The 15,625-nt window shown below is 48.2% G+C and overlaps 1 protein-coding gene across 1 annotated transcript; it reads right to left on the reverse strand.

The window, feature by feature from the left end:
- Window positions 1-8,513: 8,513 nt before the first annotated feature.
- LOC120698079 (L-type lectin-domain containing receptor kinase IX.1-like) lies at window positions 8,514-11,136 on the reverse strand. Its single transcript, XM_039981556.1, has 4 exons — window positions 10,761-11,136; window positions 10,172-10,670; window positions 9,428-9,932; window positions 8,514-9,234 (listed from the first exon to the last, which is right to left on the reverse strand). The coding sequence occupies exons 1-4, from the start codon at window positions 11,082-11,084 to the stop codon at window positions 8,547-8,549; spliced, it is 2,016 nt and encodes a 671-aa protein (XP_039837490.1). The 5' UTR covers window positions 11,085-11,136; the 3' UTR covers window positions 8,514-8,546.
- Window positions 11,137-15,625: the final 4,489 nt, after the last annotated feature.

Consider the following 15,625-nt stretch of genomic DNA (forward strand, 5'->3'; position numbering starts at 1 on the left):
TGATTTGTGCTTCCTTGTTTCAGGTGCTCCGCAGGGCGTGGAGGTCGGCCGGTGCACGCGCGGCAGCGGCCTGCGCACGGCGCTCGCGCGACGCGCGGTGCCCAGGCAGCGGGCGGCGGCGCTTCGACTGAGCGCGCTCGGCGCAGGGGCACGCGCCCGTGGCTCCAACAGGCCGACAGCAGCAGCTGACGCCCGAGGCCGACGGCGCGTGCAGGCGCTCCTGCGGCTGGCGGCGGCAGCGCTCGGCCAGGTGCTCTGGCGAGCGGAGCGAGCAGCGCTCACCGCTTGCTGGAGCAGAGGCCAAGCAAGCCCAGCTCGGCAGCAGGCCCACGGCAGCAGGCCAAGGGGCATCGGCCAGCCCAAGGCCACCACACGAGGAGGATTTTGCTGCCCACACGCAGGAGCAAGGTGAGCACAGTTCCGTTAATCTCTAGCTAGATATTTAGTGCTTAGCTTAAGTTAATTACCAGCTCTAGTTAATCATTGTTTTTGTTAATTTAATTGTTCTTCATGTGTAAGCTTGTCTTTTTCCGTTGTTTTTTGCTAGAATTGTTTTAGGCCCTAGTTGAGTAGTTTGTCATGTTCTAGTGTTGCTCCCTAGCCATAGTTTCTTAGTTCTAACACTAGATTTATTTTCATGCTCTTGGTTTAATTAATTTCCTACTTAATTAAAACCTAAAAAAAGTAAAACAAAATTAGTTAATTAGTGTTTTTGCTAGTTAGCTTTATTTCCGGTCTTTCTAGCTTTTGTTTTATCTGTGCACTAACCCTTGTTTCACGAGTTATTGAGGTTTTTCTTTCCGGTGATTTTTCTCTAATCTGCTTTTGTGTGTTTATGTGAGTGGGCGAGTTTTGTGTGTGTTTTTCACTGATTTACTTCCGCGAGTGTGTTCTGACTCCAGTGAGTAACTATTCCTAGTGCCGATAGCCGACCTAAGCTATGTGGTACTGATACTTACTGTTAGAAGTGTGTCGGGTGCTTTATAAATTTTTTTCTCTCCAATTTTTCGAAATTGGATTTGAGGCTCCCATTCAAAACCCCCCCTCTTCTCTGGTCGTCTATTCAGTCTTTCAATTGGTATCAGAGCCAGTTAAAGATCATTCCACCTTAAACAGTTCTTGATCCGCGAAGACGACATGGAACGCGGTTCAGGAAAGCCGTCGTTTTTTGTTGGAACAAATTCTTTTTATTGGAAGGTTCGCATGACCGTATATCTCCAGAGCATCAGCATGCGTATTTGGGAGATTTGTGAGGACGAATGCTACGAGATTCTTGCTGCTCGTGTGGGTCAGGAGCAAATTGACCGGCACGAGGCAAACAGCAAGGCCCATAATGCGATTTTCTCTTGCCTTTCGCCTACTGAATTTAATCATGTTTCTCACCATGCAAAGGCTTAGGAGATTTGGAAAACTCTTGAAAAATATTATGAGAGAACTTCTCATGTTAAGACCAGACTCTTTGAGATGTACAGACGTGAGTAAGAGAACTTTGTTAAGTTGTCTGGTGAGTCGATCGATTCGATATTTTCTCTGTTTCAGGTGATTGTAAATAAGATGCGGACAAATAAACCACAACTTACCCTATAACGATCATGAAAGAGCACTTTAAACTTCTACACGCTCGTGCGCCGCCTTGGGCAGCGGCCCTGCTACGGCGCTCAGTTTCCGGCCGTCCGATAGCTGCTACACGGCGCTCTGCAGACGGCAGGAGTTCGGTTGAACCGAGCCCGGCAGCGCGACCAAGTGTCAATCAGACAGTGTGACACACGACGCATATATACGAGTCGCGCTCGAAGTGCTGCTGGAGATGAACTGTAAGCCACACCGCAGGGCTAACTCGGCATCCAGCTATAGCTAGCCTCTCACGAGGATTCGAGCACAGATCCGTGGCGGTTGAACGCGATGTTCTTGCGGAGGCCAGGCCAGCGTACAAGTGTTACCTGTGGTTTGTCTATATCAAAATTGTTATGTCATTATGAAGAAAATCCTAAAACCGTGGATTAATTGAAATCATATGAAGGCAAAATCAAGGGGAGAAATTCAAAAACGGATTCAAAGAAGAATAAAAGAGTTTCTTTGAAAGTCACTGTACCGCGGTGGCAGAGTTGAGTCGGAAATTAAGTGTAACGACCCGGTCCGGAATAACGGTTAAGACATACTCTACACGTTGAGTAAATCACAACTACTAATTAATTCTTTTGCGCTTTTGTTCTTGCTTTACGCAAAAGGATCGATCCGGAATTAACTAGCTTCCCTGGGCCCGGTATTTAAGTTGGTTTGGGTTCACTTCTATTCTCGCTACTGGACTAAACCACTGGTGAACAGCATTCTGCGACGCTACATTAGCTGCTACAGTAACTCGCGAATTTGGCCCGGCCCATGTGCTGTTACAATCAACCCCCGACGTCCCCATCGAGTTCCAGACCAATCTAAATATCAGGATCTCCTCTCTTGGTCACGTCCCATACGTCTAGTGCTAACGGTCCCATGTGCCACGTCCGTGTGTCTAGTGCTAACGGTCCCTGTGCGACATCCGTGCCTCGCACGCGCCCGTCCACATGCTGGTGGCATTTGCGCCCCCACGCGCCCGTACTCATACCCGCGCACTTCTGCCCGTATGTGGCGTGAAACCGCGAGAGTCGGTTCTGATACCACTGTAATGACCCGGTCCGGAATAACGGCTAAGATCTACTCTACACATTGAGTAAACCACACCTGCTAATTAATTCTTTTGTGTTTTCGTCCTCGCTTCGCGCAAAAGAATTGATCCGGAATTAACTAGTTTCCCTGGGCCCGGTATTTAAGTTGGTCTGGGTTCACTTCTATTCTCACTATGAGACTAAACCACTGGTGAACAGTGTTTCGCGATACTACAGTTGCTGCTACAGTAACTTGCGGATTTGGCCTGGCCCATCGGTCACATGAGCTGTTACATTAAGCATCTCCAAGAGTAGGCAGGCCAAACGCTTTGAATGTTTGAGCGCTTTTTTCTTTTTTATATTTAAAAAAAATCAAAATTTCAAAAATATATGTCCATTTTTAAAAATATAAATTTTTTTTAAATTCGCAACGAGGTCCCTGGGCCAAAAAAAATGCAAGGGGGCATGTCGCCCCCCCAACGGGCGGCAGGGGGGCCTGTCGCCCCCCCCCCCCCGGGCGACCGGGGTACCCACCCCTATATATGCCTCCGACCCCCCATTCCCTCCTCATTTGAGCCCGAAAATTCCACCAAAAATTCAGAAAAAAAAGAGGGGTGAGGAGAAGGAAAGCGGCGAAGCCCTGCCGGATTCCGCACGGGTGATCTGCACCAGCAGGCCTGTCTTCGCACTGCTCCGCGAATGCGAGCCTGTGGCTTACTACCACCGTCCTGGTTTATGACATCGCGGTTGAGGCATATTGCCCCTGGAGAGTCAGGAGACAGTTTGGGCAGCGCTAGGAGTTTTCGGTGCCCACCACGTTGGAGCGTGTCAGTCACCAGGACCACAGGTAATTATGAATGAACTTGGCTCATACATTCGTGTCGAATCTAACGATTCTTCGTGGTCCACTTTTGTAGGTTGTCAAGGAGTGGCTTGCCGTGCTCTGATGATTGGCTCACCAAGATGCAGCCGTGGGTGGACCAATGAGAACAGGCAGACGAGCACTTGGTCCATCCAACAGGACCACACACAGACAGCTCCTTTAGGGCTTACCTCACTTGGTACTTACCCCGGACTCGGGCTGGTCTGGTTTATGTTGACACTCACCCGCAGCCACGCCAGGCGAGGCCTCAGGATGGCTATGCCCGGCACCACGTGGAGGCACTAGTTGGCGCGGTGAGTCTCTTGATCATATTTGCATATATATTCATGTGTTTCTAACTATACCTTTACTGAATGGATGCAGTTTCGCCTTTGCAACATGATGGAGACGGACTGCTCGACTTACCTGACGAGGGTACGTGCTGGATCCCCAATGACCTAGTTTGAGCAGACAGAGGCATGGTCGAGGCAGCGTGACCAGTTGCGTCAGGTAGTGCACAACTTGGGAAGCCATGTGCAGTACGAAGACAGCCACGGGTCGTCCCAGGCCTCGTCGTCGTTCCCGTGTCCGTCAACCGTGCACGGGCCGACGTCGCAGTTCTTCCCAAGTGCAGGTAACGTACATATCTCTTTAAAATTAGATCAAGTGTTCCTACATATTTACTAATATCACAAATAGGATACGATCCAGCTACTGCGTTCGGCCATACTGGAATGTTTAGAGGGACAGCACCAGTTGGCGGACCGTATCCAAGGATGGTACCGGGGCCACAGATACCGATCTACACAAGTTAGTTTATGTTACGTATTTCGGTTTCTACATGTCATGACGAAATACACGAGCGTACGCTAACATCCATATTTTATGCGTAGGATTCTACCCCGATGCGGGCGCCGGACCTTCTTCTTTCTCCTTTCGACCAGATAACGAGGGCTTCACCTTAGACGACCTCGACAACTTGACTCCAGAAGAGCCTGCCGCGCAAGGTGACCCCGATGTCTTAGGGTATTCACAGCTAGGAGGAGCACCACTTGGGATCTCTCAGCAGCAGACACCGCATCCCCTTGCGCGTCCTGAGCGACGGGTGAGGTCTCCGGATGTTCTCACCTACTCCGAGGGCCATGTCCGTGCCCAGCAGAGGGCTAAGAGGGTCCGACGCCCTAGGGGTGGTTAGATATATCTGATGTTTGTATCTCTGATGTTTATTTGTAATGAGATAGATGTGGACCGTTTATTTGTATTCGATGTTTATGACCATGGCCAAAAACACAGACATGGTGAGGACTGCTTAGTGCAGATGTGCACCGACGGGATGGATGGCGGTCGGCGTTTCTTTAAATGTCCACACGCATGGGTAATACTCGGTTGTTTCGTTTCTTTATCTTCAATGAGACACCTTACATGAAATTTATTTTGCAGTCTTCCGATGCTCCAGAAAAACTGTGATTTTACTAGGTGGGTCGATCCTGCACCAATTGATTCTGTTCAGGAGTTCATCGAGTACCTCCAGATAAAGATCATTGATCTGGAATGCAAGGTGAACCATTATGAGGAAGTGAGCGAGGGTAACAAAGACGACGAAGTTGATGATACCAGCAATGCTGCCGGTTCACAGGAAGAACCATGCACTATTCCTTACTGCAACTGCCCTTGTCACAAGAAGAAGGGCCCTGCGCCTCCGGCACCACCGCCTGCACCACCTGCAATGGGTGGATACTGCGGAGAGGGCTCAACGCAGTTTGCTACGTGGGGGTACGGCTACTAGGACTACCCTAGTGCTAGTGACATGCTGCATCGTTGTGCTTGTTCTGTTTTTTTTAAATTACCTAAGGCATGTTAGGTTAGTCCGGAATCTGTTTACCGTAGTTTGCAACGGGTTCTGCCATGCCACTACATGTGTGATGTGTGTTTCATTATCGTTGTATTATGATGTAAAATTTGATAGTTCACATTATGTAATGTATTTCTTAGTTCTTATTTCTTATTGTTATATTAATTAAATGTGTGCTTTTTAGTATTCTAGTGACATGAAAAGCTCCGAGGGCCATGTCCGTGCCCAGCAGAGGGCTAAGAGGGTCCGACGCCCTAGGGGTGGTTTGATATATCTGATGTTTGTATCTCTGATGTTTATTTGTAATGAGATAGCTGTGGACCGCTTATTTATACACTTCAACGTTCGCCTCTGATCACTCTCGTATTTTCCATTACATACAATAGATGGTATGTTTATACTTCGATGCTCCATTACGACTAAGTACGATTCAAACTCGATATTATGTACATGTACAGTGAATGCAAGTTAGGTACGAGACATACATACAAGCATAATACAACATTAACAATACTAAATGCGAATACATCTTAAATCGATGAACATCATACGTTATAGATCATGGCATGAAATCATCTAGGTCGTCATCCCAGTTGACAGATGGTGGTGCTACAGGTGGTGTAGTATGGCTCGACGAACCTCTTGGCTTTTCCTTTCTCTCTTTTCTGGATCTACGTTCATGTACAGGGGGAGGAACATCATGTGTTAGAGGCCATGGTTTGGGGGGCATGAAGTCATCCATGTCGTCATCCCAGTTAACACAAGTTTGTGCTGCAGGTGGTGCAACATGACTTGACGAACCTTTTGCCTTTCCCTTTGTCTCTTTTCTGATTCTAGGTTCATGTAAAGGGGGAGGAACATCATGTGTTGGAGGCCATGATTTGGGGGGCATGAAGTCATCCATGTCGTCATCCCAGTTAACACAAGTTGGTGGTTGAGGTGCTGAAGCATGACTCGACGTACCTCCGGGCATCTGTTCTTGCGCAGGCCAAGTACTATCACCCGAAGATCTTATCCACCTCCTTCGTCTAGTTTGCGGCATAAGTCCACCGAAGATACATACCAATTTACAGAAATTTGGTATCGTTTTGTTAATCAACTCCGTGTCCTCGGGGTAATCCTAGCATATAATTAACAAACAATGTTACTGTTTCATAAATATGGATTCGAAATGACGGACGGGAATACAACTGAATGAGAGTTATCTTAATGTGCATCTCATACACCTCTGGCCGCATCCATATCTTACAAGAACTTTGTAAGAATCCAATGATATTAGGATGATTCGCTAGTTCACATACTCTCATGTATATCTTCCGACGTTCTAGCAGGTGTTTCTTTACATCTTGCTTCGTAATACCTCGAAATAATGTGAAATCTTTAAACTCTACTACTTTGGACAACACCATCTCTATCGTACCATCCGCTAACGAATCCAACTTCTTACTGATAACAAGATGGGTCATGATATCAAGTATTATACTAGATTTTTCTTCGGTCCATGAAAATCCTCCACAATTGGAGGCAGACATTGCCTTATGCTGCAATATCAATAAGGTACTTTCATAATTCTATTCTAATTCATAATTAATTTAAAAACAAGTCAGTAATAGTACTGAAATTGTAATACTAAACGAGTGTTCTAAAGCACCAAATCTAATTCAGCTAATCCGCTAATTAAATTAAATTGTTATACAATATCAATGGATTCATACGGAAGTTACCGGTAGATCACAAGTACGCAATTCGGCAGAGCTTCGCCGCTTTTCTTCTCCTCACCCCTCTCTTTTTTCCTGAATTTTTAGGCTCCAATGACAAAGGGAATGGCGGCGAATGGCGGCTAGGGCTTATATAGGGGGAGGGACCCTGTCGCCCCCCCAACGGGCGACAGGCCCTGTCGCCCGTTGGGGGGGGGCGACAGGCCCCCTTGCATTTTTTTTCCTAGGGACCTCGTTGCGAATTTGAAAAAAAATTACACTTAGGGCCTGTCGCCCTATGGGAGGACGACCGGGGAGTATTTTTGATATTTTTCAAAACGGACATATATTTTTGAAATTTTGATTTTTTTTAATATAAAAAAGAAAAAAGCGCGAATGTTTGATCTCTGGCCAGAAGTGGCCACAACCTAATCCTGTTAGTTCCCAGTACGATACCCATCCAACGATGTATTGCAAGAGCCAGGACGGGCAGCTTATTGACTGAATTGCCCGGACATGCCTAAGCTTCCGCTGTTGGATTCACGTGCACTCCCTCTCGTTTCACTCCTTGTGTTGGAACTTGGAAGCGGCGAGAGAACGTGTTCCCCCGGCGCTGCTGATCGATGACGACGTGGACAACGAGTTCGCCGTCTGGTCACTGGCCTAGTGGCGGAGCCAGAATTTTACAGTTGGGTATTCCCAATCCAAAATATAAAAAAAATCATAATATCTTTAACTCATAATATTAGGCTTTTCTATTCTACATTCAGGAACATTTTCCGATCATGCAAGTAGAACCAGAAGAACCGGTCTAGTCAAATCTAATGCTGATACGTATAATTCGAAATTGTCCATCACCAAATTAGAGTCATAAGTCTAAGCATATATGCTAATATTCCAGTATTCGAACTACAAAAAACATATCTACATTGCTACTCTCTACTTTTCAAAATAGACCCCTGGCTTGGTTAGATAAATTGTTATAACTAATTTCAAAGCGATCATAATATGAGGATATAAATTCGGATCGATCCACCTCTCTGTGTGATGTCTGAGCATCACCTACTTGATGGCTCAAGCATCCCCGGTCGGAAGATGGTTGTGGCATGTTGCCGAGGTTTCTATGCTGTCATGTTAAGCTTCTGCCGCTAGTCATGCGTGGCGCATCACTCTTGTCTACTTGCATGGTTCCCCGACTTTGTGACCTGCCTGACTGCCTCTTCCCTTACCACCACGCGGCTCGAGCTCATTTTTCAGAAAACTAGGACTGAAGACGAGCAAGACCGATCCGATCGGTGGTTGGACTTGCATCAGGTGAGAGAGGAGTGGACCAGTGTGCGTGTGGCTGTTGTGTTGGGCTGGTTTCTAACTCAGAAAGCAGAGAATTTAGACCACATAAGCAGCTATACGTATATACATACTTTGATATGTATTTGATTGTTTGGAAAAAAAAAGTTGAATATTCCTAGAAATACCCATGCAGCTCCGCCCGTGCACTAGCCTGACGAGTGCCCTCTGCTGCTGGCACTCCCGGTCCCGGTCCCGGACGTGGACGTGGTGTTGGTCGGCTGGTAACCCCCGCCAGCAGGCACAGGCGGCCCGTACGTCGCCACGGGCATCTCAGCCGGGAGCTCCGGCAGCGGCGCCTCGAACTGGAGCACGCTCATGGCCTGGCGGATGGACGGCCGGGACGCGGAGTCCGGGTGCACGCACCAGAGCCCCACGACCAGCGTGCGCTCCAGCTCCAGCTCCAGCGCGCCGGCGGCCTCGCCGCCGTCGAGCAGCCGCACGTCCGCCGCGTCGAGGAGCTCGCCTCTCCCGTACAGCTCCCACACCCAGCGCACGAGCAGCACCTTGCTCTCGTCCTCCTCGGGGACGACGGGCTTCCGGCCGCAGGCGATCTCGAGGAGGAGGACGCCGAAGCTGTAGACGTCGGACCTGGTGGTGGCCCGGCAGGTGACAGCGCAGTCGGGGTCTATGTAGCCCCTGGTGCCGGCGACCATGGTGGTGTGCGCGTCGCGGGTGTGGCTGACGAGGCGCGCGAGGCCAAAGTCACCCAGCTTGGCGTTGAACGACGAGTCCAGCATCACGTTGCTGGGCTTGATGTCCCGGTGCACCACGCACTGCTCCCACTCCTGGTGAAGGTACAGGAGAGCCGAGCCCAAGCCGAGAATGATGTTGTACCTGACGCGCCCCAAAAATTGAAACTGAATTGAGTGTCTCCATTTTCTTTTTTCCAAATTTATAAGCTCGACGACCGGTGGGGTATGACGGCCCCGCCATTTTTCATCAAGAGGAAGGGAGGAAATTTATAAGATGGCAACCAAATCAAAGAGACTAGTGCAGTAGTTCATCATGTGATCGACCATGTTGGTACCTGATTGGCCACGTCAGGACGTTTGTTGCGCTGTAGAGATGGGTGTCCAGGCTGCCGTTGGTCATGAGCTCGTAGACGAGCAGGAGGTCGTCGCCCTCGTGGCACCACCCGACGAGCTGCACAAGGTTGCGATGCCTGAGGCGGCTGATGATGGTCACCTCAGAGATGTACTCCCTCCTCCCCTGCTGGGACGTCTTGGAGACCCGCTTGATGGCCACATGGAGCCCCAGATCCGGCAGGAACCCACGGTAGACTGAGCCGAAGCCGCCCTCCCCGAGCTTGGCGTCGTCGGAGAATCGCCGTGTCGCCCGCGATAGTTGTCTGTAGGTGAACCTTCGAGGCCCTGTCCCCATATTCAACTCATCGTCCATGTCTCGTGGTGACGCTTGCGTGCCCTTTCTTTTCTGGTAGCAGAGACACGCTGCTATGATGAGCAGCATGCCGACCCCAGCGGATGCCGACCCGGCAATTAGGCGTATGTGTGTTGTCTTTGTACTCTTTGATGCTGTCATTCCAAGATAAGTTCAATTAGAACATATACATAGAGTGATTTTGCATGCAAGAACACATGTGTAGTGAAACAACATATCTGTCTGTAATCACATCCTACTCTGTATCAAACAGCCGGTATTTCCGTTTGGATAATGGAAATGGGGTAAATCCTCGATTCGAAAAAAAAAAGTGTAGTGAAACAACATGTGGGAAACAAGAAGAAATACAAGTAACGAAAGGGAATCCACTTGCCGGTCTTGTTGATGACGGCAACGTTGGTGAGAGTGGACTCGAACGACCAAGAGAGGATCTGATGGCTCTCGGCACGATCCCCGGTGGTCGCCGAGAACCCCACCCCCGCTTGCTGCGGCAGCTCCTCCGCCCTGAGGTCGACGCGGGCACTGACGTTGTAGACGCCCAGCCCCGGCCGGTCGTCGAACCGGAGGGTCACGGAGAGCGTGCTCGCGTTGGCGTCGTACCTGACCCACGCCGACATGGTCCCGTTGAAGCACCCGTCCGGCAGCGCCGCGTACGCCACCGACGAGATGTTGTTGACGTCCACCCCGACGTGGCTCATGGTGTTCTTGGGGTCCCACTCGTTCCTGAACGCGTCGAACTCCACGGCGACGGTCGCCGGCGAGTTGGTGTTGACCGGGTTGAAGGGGTCGTTGAAGAGCCCGAGGAGGCCGCCGTCGGAATCCGGCGGGAGGTCCGGGGGGTACGCCCCGACGAAGAACGCCACGCCGTCGCCCTGCGTGCAGCAAGCACATACAGCACGTCATCAGGTGTGTGGTCTCCTCCTAACAGAAACTCAAGAAATCCTTTGGATCGGATGAGTTGCCTGAGCGCTGCTGTTGAGCGACTTGATGACGAAGGTGAAGTTGGAGGTGAAGCTGGCGACCTTGCCGATGTCGTCCCAGAGCTGCACGGGGCGCCCGTACGCCACCCGCCCCGTGCTCCACTTGGTGTTCTTCGTCAGGTCAACCCGATCGCCGGCGGCTGTGGCGTTGGACATGTACTTGAGGTCGGGGCTGCTGAGGGCGCCGGGAGTGGAGAAGTTGTAGCTGAAGCTAAGCGAGGTGGCATGGGAAAGGATAGCAACACATAGCAGAAGGTAGGCGAGGCTGAGGAGAAGGGTCTTTGGTACCTTCGTGATCAAGGCCATGGCGGCTCGAGCTTTCTGGGGAATCGCATAGTCAGGAACGAGGCAGGGTGTGTTTAGATGTCCCAAACCCCCCAAAATCCAAATTTTCCATCACATCTCCATCACATCAAAACATTAAATATAGCAAATGATCCATGCATAGAGTACTAAATGTAGGTAAATAAAAAAACTAATTGCATAGTTTTGATGTACGTTACGAGACGAATCTTTTGAGTCTAGTTAGGTCATGGTAGGATAATATTTACCACAAACAAATGAAAAGTGCTACAGTGAACTACAGTGTCCGATGTGACTTTTTTTCCCACTGGAATTCCAGGGATCTAAACACAGCCGCAGTCAATTTTTATCAAGCTGTGCTTGCGTGGGGACAGTCCCCAAACCGCACCCCGTGAGGACCTACCCAGCGATAGGAGGGCACACGGCTACTCGGCTCCAGTGCATGGGAATAGACGCGACTCACTCGGCTCTAGTACATGAGGATGGTTCGGCTGGCTCGGCTCCAGATGAATGTTTAGATTATCAGATGATTCGGCTCCCTACGTCTGTACTTCGAGCTCCCTAGATGCGGATCTCGTTCTCCTCAATGATGGGATCGGGCACCGTTGCCTCCTGCTCCGCCTCCCTTATCTGCCGTCGCCATCTCTGCCTAGATAACTGAATGGCGATTGAACATTCAGAAAACTGACGAATGCCGCGACAACCGGACGTTAGCAGATTTAAGTGTGTGAACCTGTGATCTCCCTATCGAGGTGCTTATTGATTTAGACATGGCTTCATGTTACACTGGTCTCAGATCGTGCAGAACCAACACCTTTCCATCTTGATTCAAGATGTGAACATGACATACCCGATTGATTGCAAGAGGAGCAAGCAGTGATAAGAGATGTGGATTGATGTCAGACTTGCATCTGGAGCAAAGAGAATCGAACCGATCCATGTCACTATAAACAAGATTGGAACCGATTTGGTGAACGAAGGCAAGAAGATGCAGCATATTTGGCGAAGCGTTCGGCGAATGAGGCGGACGGCGACTCCGCTCAGAAGTCCGCCTGGGAGCCAAGCGCGAGCCGAGCGACGCCATGGTTGCTAGCCTTGGCTGTGCGGGAGCCGAACGAGCAGGCGTCGGATCGGTGGTCTTCACGCGGCACGTATCCGGAACAGGTCCTCACAAACAGCAATTTAGGGACCTCACCTAATTTTTTGTCTTCGTTTCTTCTGCTGAGTGTACGTACATTAAATGAAATTTTTGTTTACTCGCCAAGGACTTGCTAAATGAACGTGTCCACATCATCACGTTGCTGTCCTGGAATTTTTTTCGGGCCTTTTTAAGGAAGCTCGGCAGTGCTGTCCACACCATCAAGTTGACAATAGATGGCAGCTAGCCCTCATCAAGTTGAGAATAGATGGCAGCTAGCGCTCCTGGAAACCGAAACTTCCTGCCAAAATCTCTGTCAAGGAAATAGCAATATACTGTTAGGAAAACAATTCTGTCAGTCTACCGACAGACAAATAATTCCACCAGGGATAAAACAACAGAGAAAATAAAATTGCTTGTCATGTCCCGCCAGAATTATTTTTTCCTGATGGGCAACTCATAGGAAAATTAAGACCTGTCAGATTAAAGGAACCATCAAGAATAATTATTCTGTCGACCCTGCCCGACAGTGTTAGAAGTGCTATAAGCATATCCCTGGCAATAGAGTACTAACAGAAAATTTGACAAACCTACAAACCGAAAAAATGAGTTACATCCTGTCAGACAAAACCCACAGTGTTAAAAGTGTTACAAACATATCCCTAACAATAGAGTACGGACCTACCGACCAAAAAATTGAGTTATTTCCTATTGGACAGAACCGGCAGTGTTAGAAGTGTTATAAACATATCCCTAACAATAGAGTACTAACAGAAAATTTTATGAACCTACCGACAGAAAAATTAAGTTATTTCCTATTGGACAGAAGTATAGAACCAACAGTGTTTTCTAGATGCTAACATTTTAGGCACAAATATAGTGTTTTGTAGTAATACTATTGCAAACAAATATTCAGGCTCAAAGATAATATAATTGAGTCAATTCCTTTAATACAACAAAAATAGTTGCCTCATCCTTCAGTGCCACAAAAATTTTAAAAATTTCTTCGGCGCCTTAGAAATTTTGATTCATCACTCCAGTACCATTTCCATCACCATTCGGTCAACAGGGGTGTTAACTTAGGTGGGGAAAAGACCATTTTGCCCTTAGCTCCATCTGTCAGTGTCCACCTTTGCATCTGCTCACCCACGGTGCCTCTACTCGCCCAGCTTGGGGCAACCCTGGTGCCGCGGTGCACGCGCCAACGCTTGCTGCCCTTGCCGCCACAACCGCTCGGACTCGCATCTCTTAGATAACTAGTAAATTTTTGGTATATTTTAATTTCAAATATTACTAGTAATTTCATGGCATAAATGAGTGATAATATGTGAATAAGATATATGTATGTGTTCATGTTATTTTTACTAATAAGCATGAACAAAAAATTAAACCAGAATAGGTTTAGAGTGTATCCCAAGGCGGGACCAGTGCCGGAGGCACCGGTTGCACCGGTTGCACCGTTACCAGCTGGAATAGACATGCTATTCGACTGGCCTTGCCTGAAGTAGCCGAACGATGTCGATGCAAGAAGAGGTTCGCAGTGCAGTCCCACGAAAAGTCACCAGGAAGCAGACGAAGTAGTCGTTCATTCACGCCGGGAAGTAGACGAAGTAGTCGTTCGTTCACGCCGGGAAGTAGACGAAGTAGTCGACCAGGGAGCGAGCAGTCGCGTCAAGACGCTCCCCAAAAACCTGATTGCCCGCGTCCCGTGCAGGACCTTCAGCGAGCAGAGGTTCCAGAGGCCTGCTCTCGCTAGAGCTGTGCGCGCAGCACTAGCGATGGGAACGGCAGAAAGCAGCAGAGGGAGAAGGGAGAAGTCTCCTAAGCAGGAGGATCAAGTACTGAAGTGTGTGTCGATGAGAGGAGGAAGGGGTGGTTTATATAGGCGTGAAGGTGCCTCAGGTTCAACAAACCTGGACGTCGTAAAGAGCTTTGATGAGCGCCAGTTACTGGTGTGATTCTCCAGTCATTACTGTCAACGTTTATTCTCTGTTTTAATGCTCTTAACAGCAAAACGTTCTTCTCATCTCAGCACATCACGTCGCACCGCACCGCACCTGCATGTCACGTCACGTCCGGCCGCGCACGCGCACCACACCGCCCGTCCGTCCGACCTCCTCTTACCGGCTTCACAAGTGGTGTACACGAAGTCCACCCTTTAAGTCAGTTGAGATCCTCCTCTTACCATGCATTGTGAGTTTCTACACCGGGAACATCGCAAACCTCGCTGGATATCCACCCTTAACCAAAAACATCTCTTTGTGAAACACCTCCTTGACCACAACCTATATATTGAGTATATATTATTATTTCGACTTCAAAACAATGGAATCAAGAGAAAAATTCAGTAAAACATAAGCTTGGGAAGCATCAAAGAGTTCGCAGCAGAAAAATCTGAAGAAGTGGCGGCCTACAGGCAGTAGGCCGGCCGGCCCAACACCCCTAGGCCGGCCGGCCTGGGCCTTTTCCTCCTCTGTTGGCTTCAATCTTTTACGAGGAGATGCCCCATTGAATTCCATAGTTGAGTCCAGAGAATTGATACGAGTTTTGTGCACTCACTCCATCAGATTATCATCACTTCATTGCTTGAGGACAAGCAAACGTTCAAGCATGGGGGGAGGTGGAGTAAGTGCATTGGGTTGCCAACGGTTTTGAGGAGCAAAAAGAAAGAAAAAAAAAAGAAAAAAGAAAAAAAATGATGATGAAAAGCTCCTCGGTTCTGTTTGCTTCATTAAACTCCAAGTACTTTAAAGATTATTCTATACTCAATTATTCCAACCATGTGCAATCCGATAACAAGGACTTCAGTTGTGTCTTGGGATCAACCGTTGCCATTTGCACATGTCCACCATCTAAAGTATGTGTTCCATTCTCTCCCTCTCCACAAAGAAATTATTTTCCAATGGTCTTTTTGACGAGTCTCGGTAAATCCATAAGAAGTATTTCTTGTTTTGATAATATCTTGATTATAATATCTTTTGTTAGGACTAACCTTTCCAGAGCTCCAGATAAAGCCTCACACACATATATATGAGAGAAAGAAAGGATTAAGTTCTAGCAAGTTTGAGAGACAAGATGAGCTGAGAGTTTCCATGAGTAAATTGCAATGAGGTTTAAATTATTGATCTTGGTTTAACATTATTTATGGATCTTACTTTCTTAATTCTGAGACTTGTTTAATTTTGAGAGCATGTGTTTAATAATTGTGGTGAAGCATTTAACTTGTATCTACCTTCCACATTGAAAAAGCTGGTTACAACTTGAACTATTAACTGCAAAATATTTTTGGGAGCATTGTGTTTTCTCGTGTATGATCAAGTGCAGGGATTGGACACCGAAAGGCAATACTGATTTTTATCAAAGACTTACTCGAGGACGAGCAAGGTTTAAGCATGGGGGGAATGTT

Source organism: Panicum virgatum, chromosome 3K (assembly GCF_016808335.1).
Source record: "Panicum virgatum strain AP13 chromosome 3K, P.virgatum_v5, whole genome shotgun sequence".
Lineage (NCBI taxonomy): Eukaryota > Viridiplantae > Streptophyta > Magnoliopsida > Poales > Poaceae > Panicum > Panicum virgatum.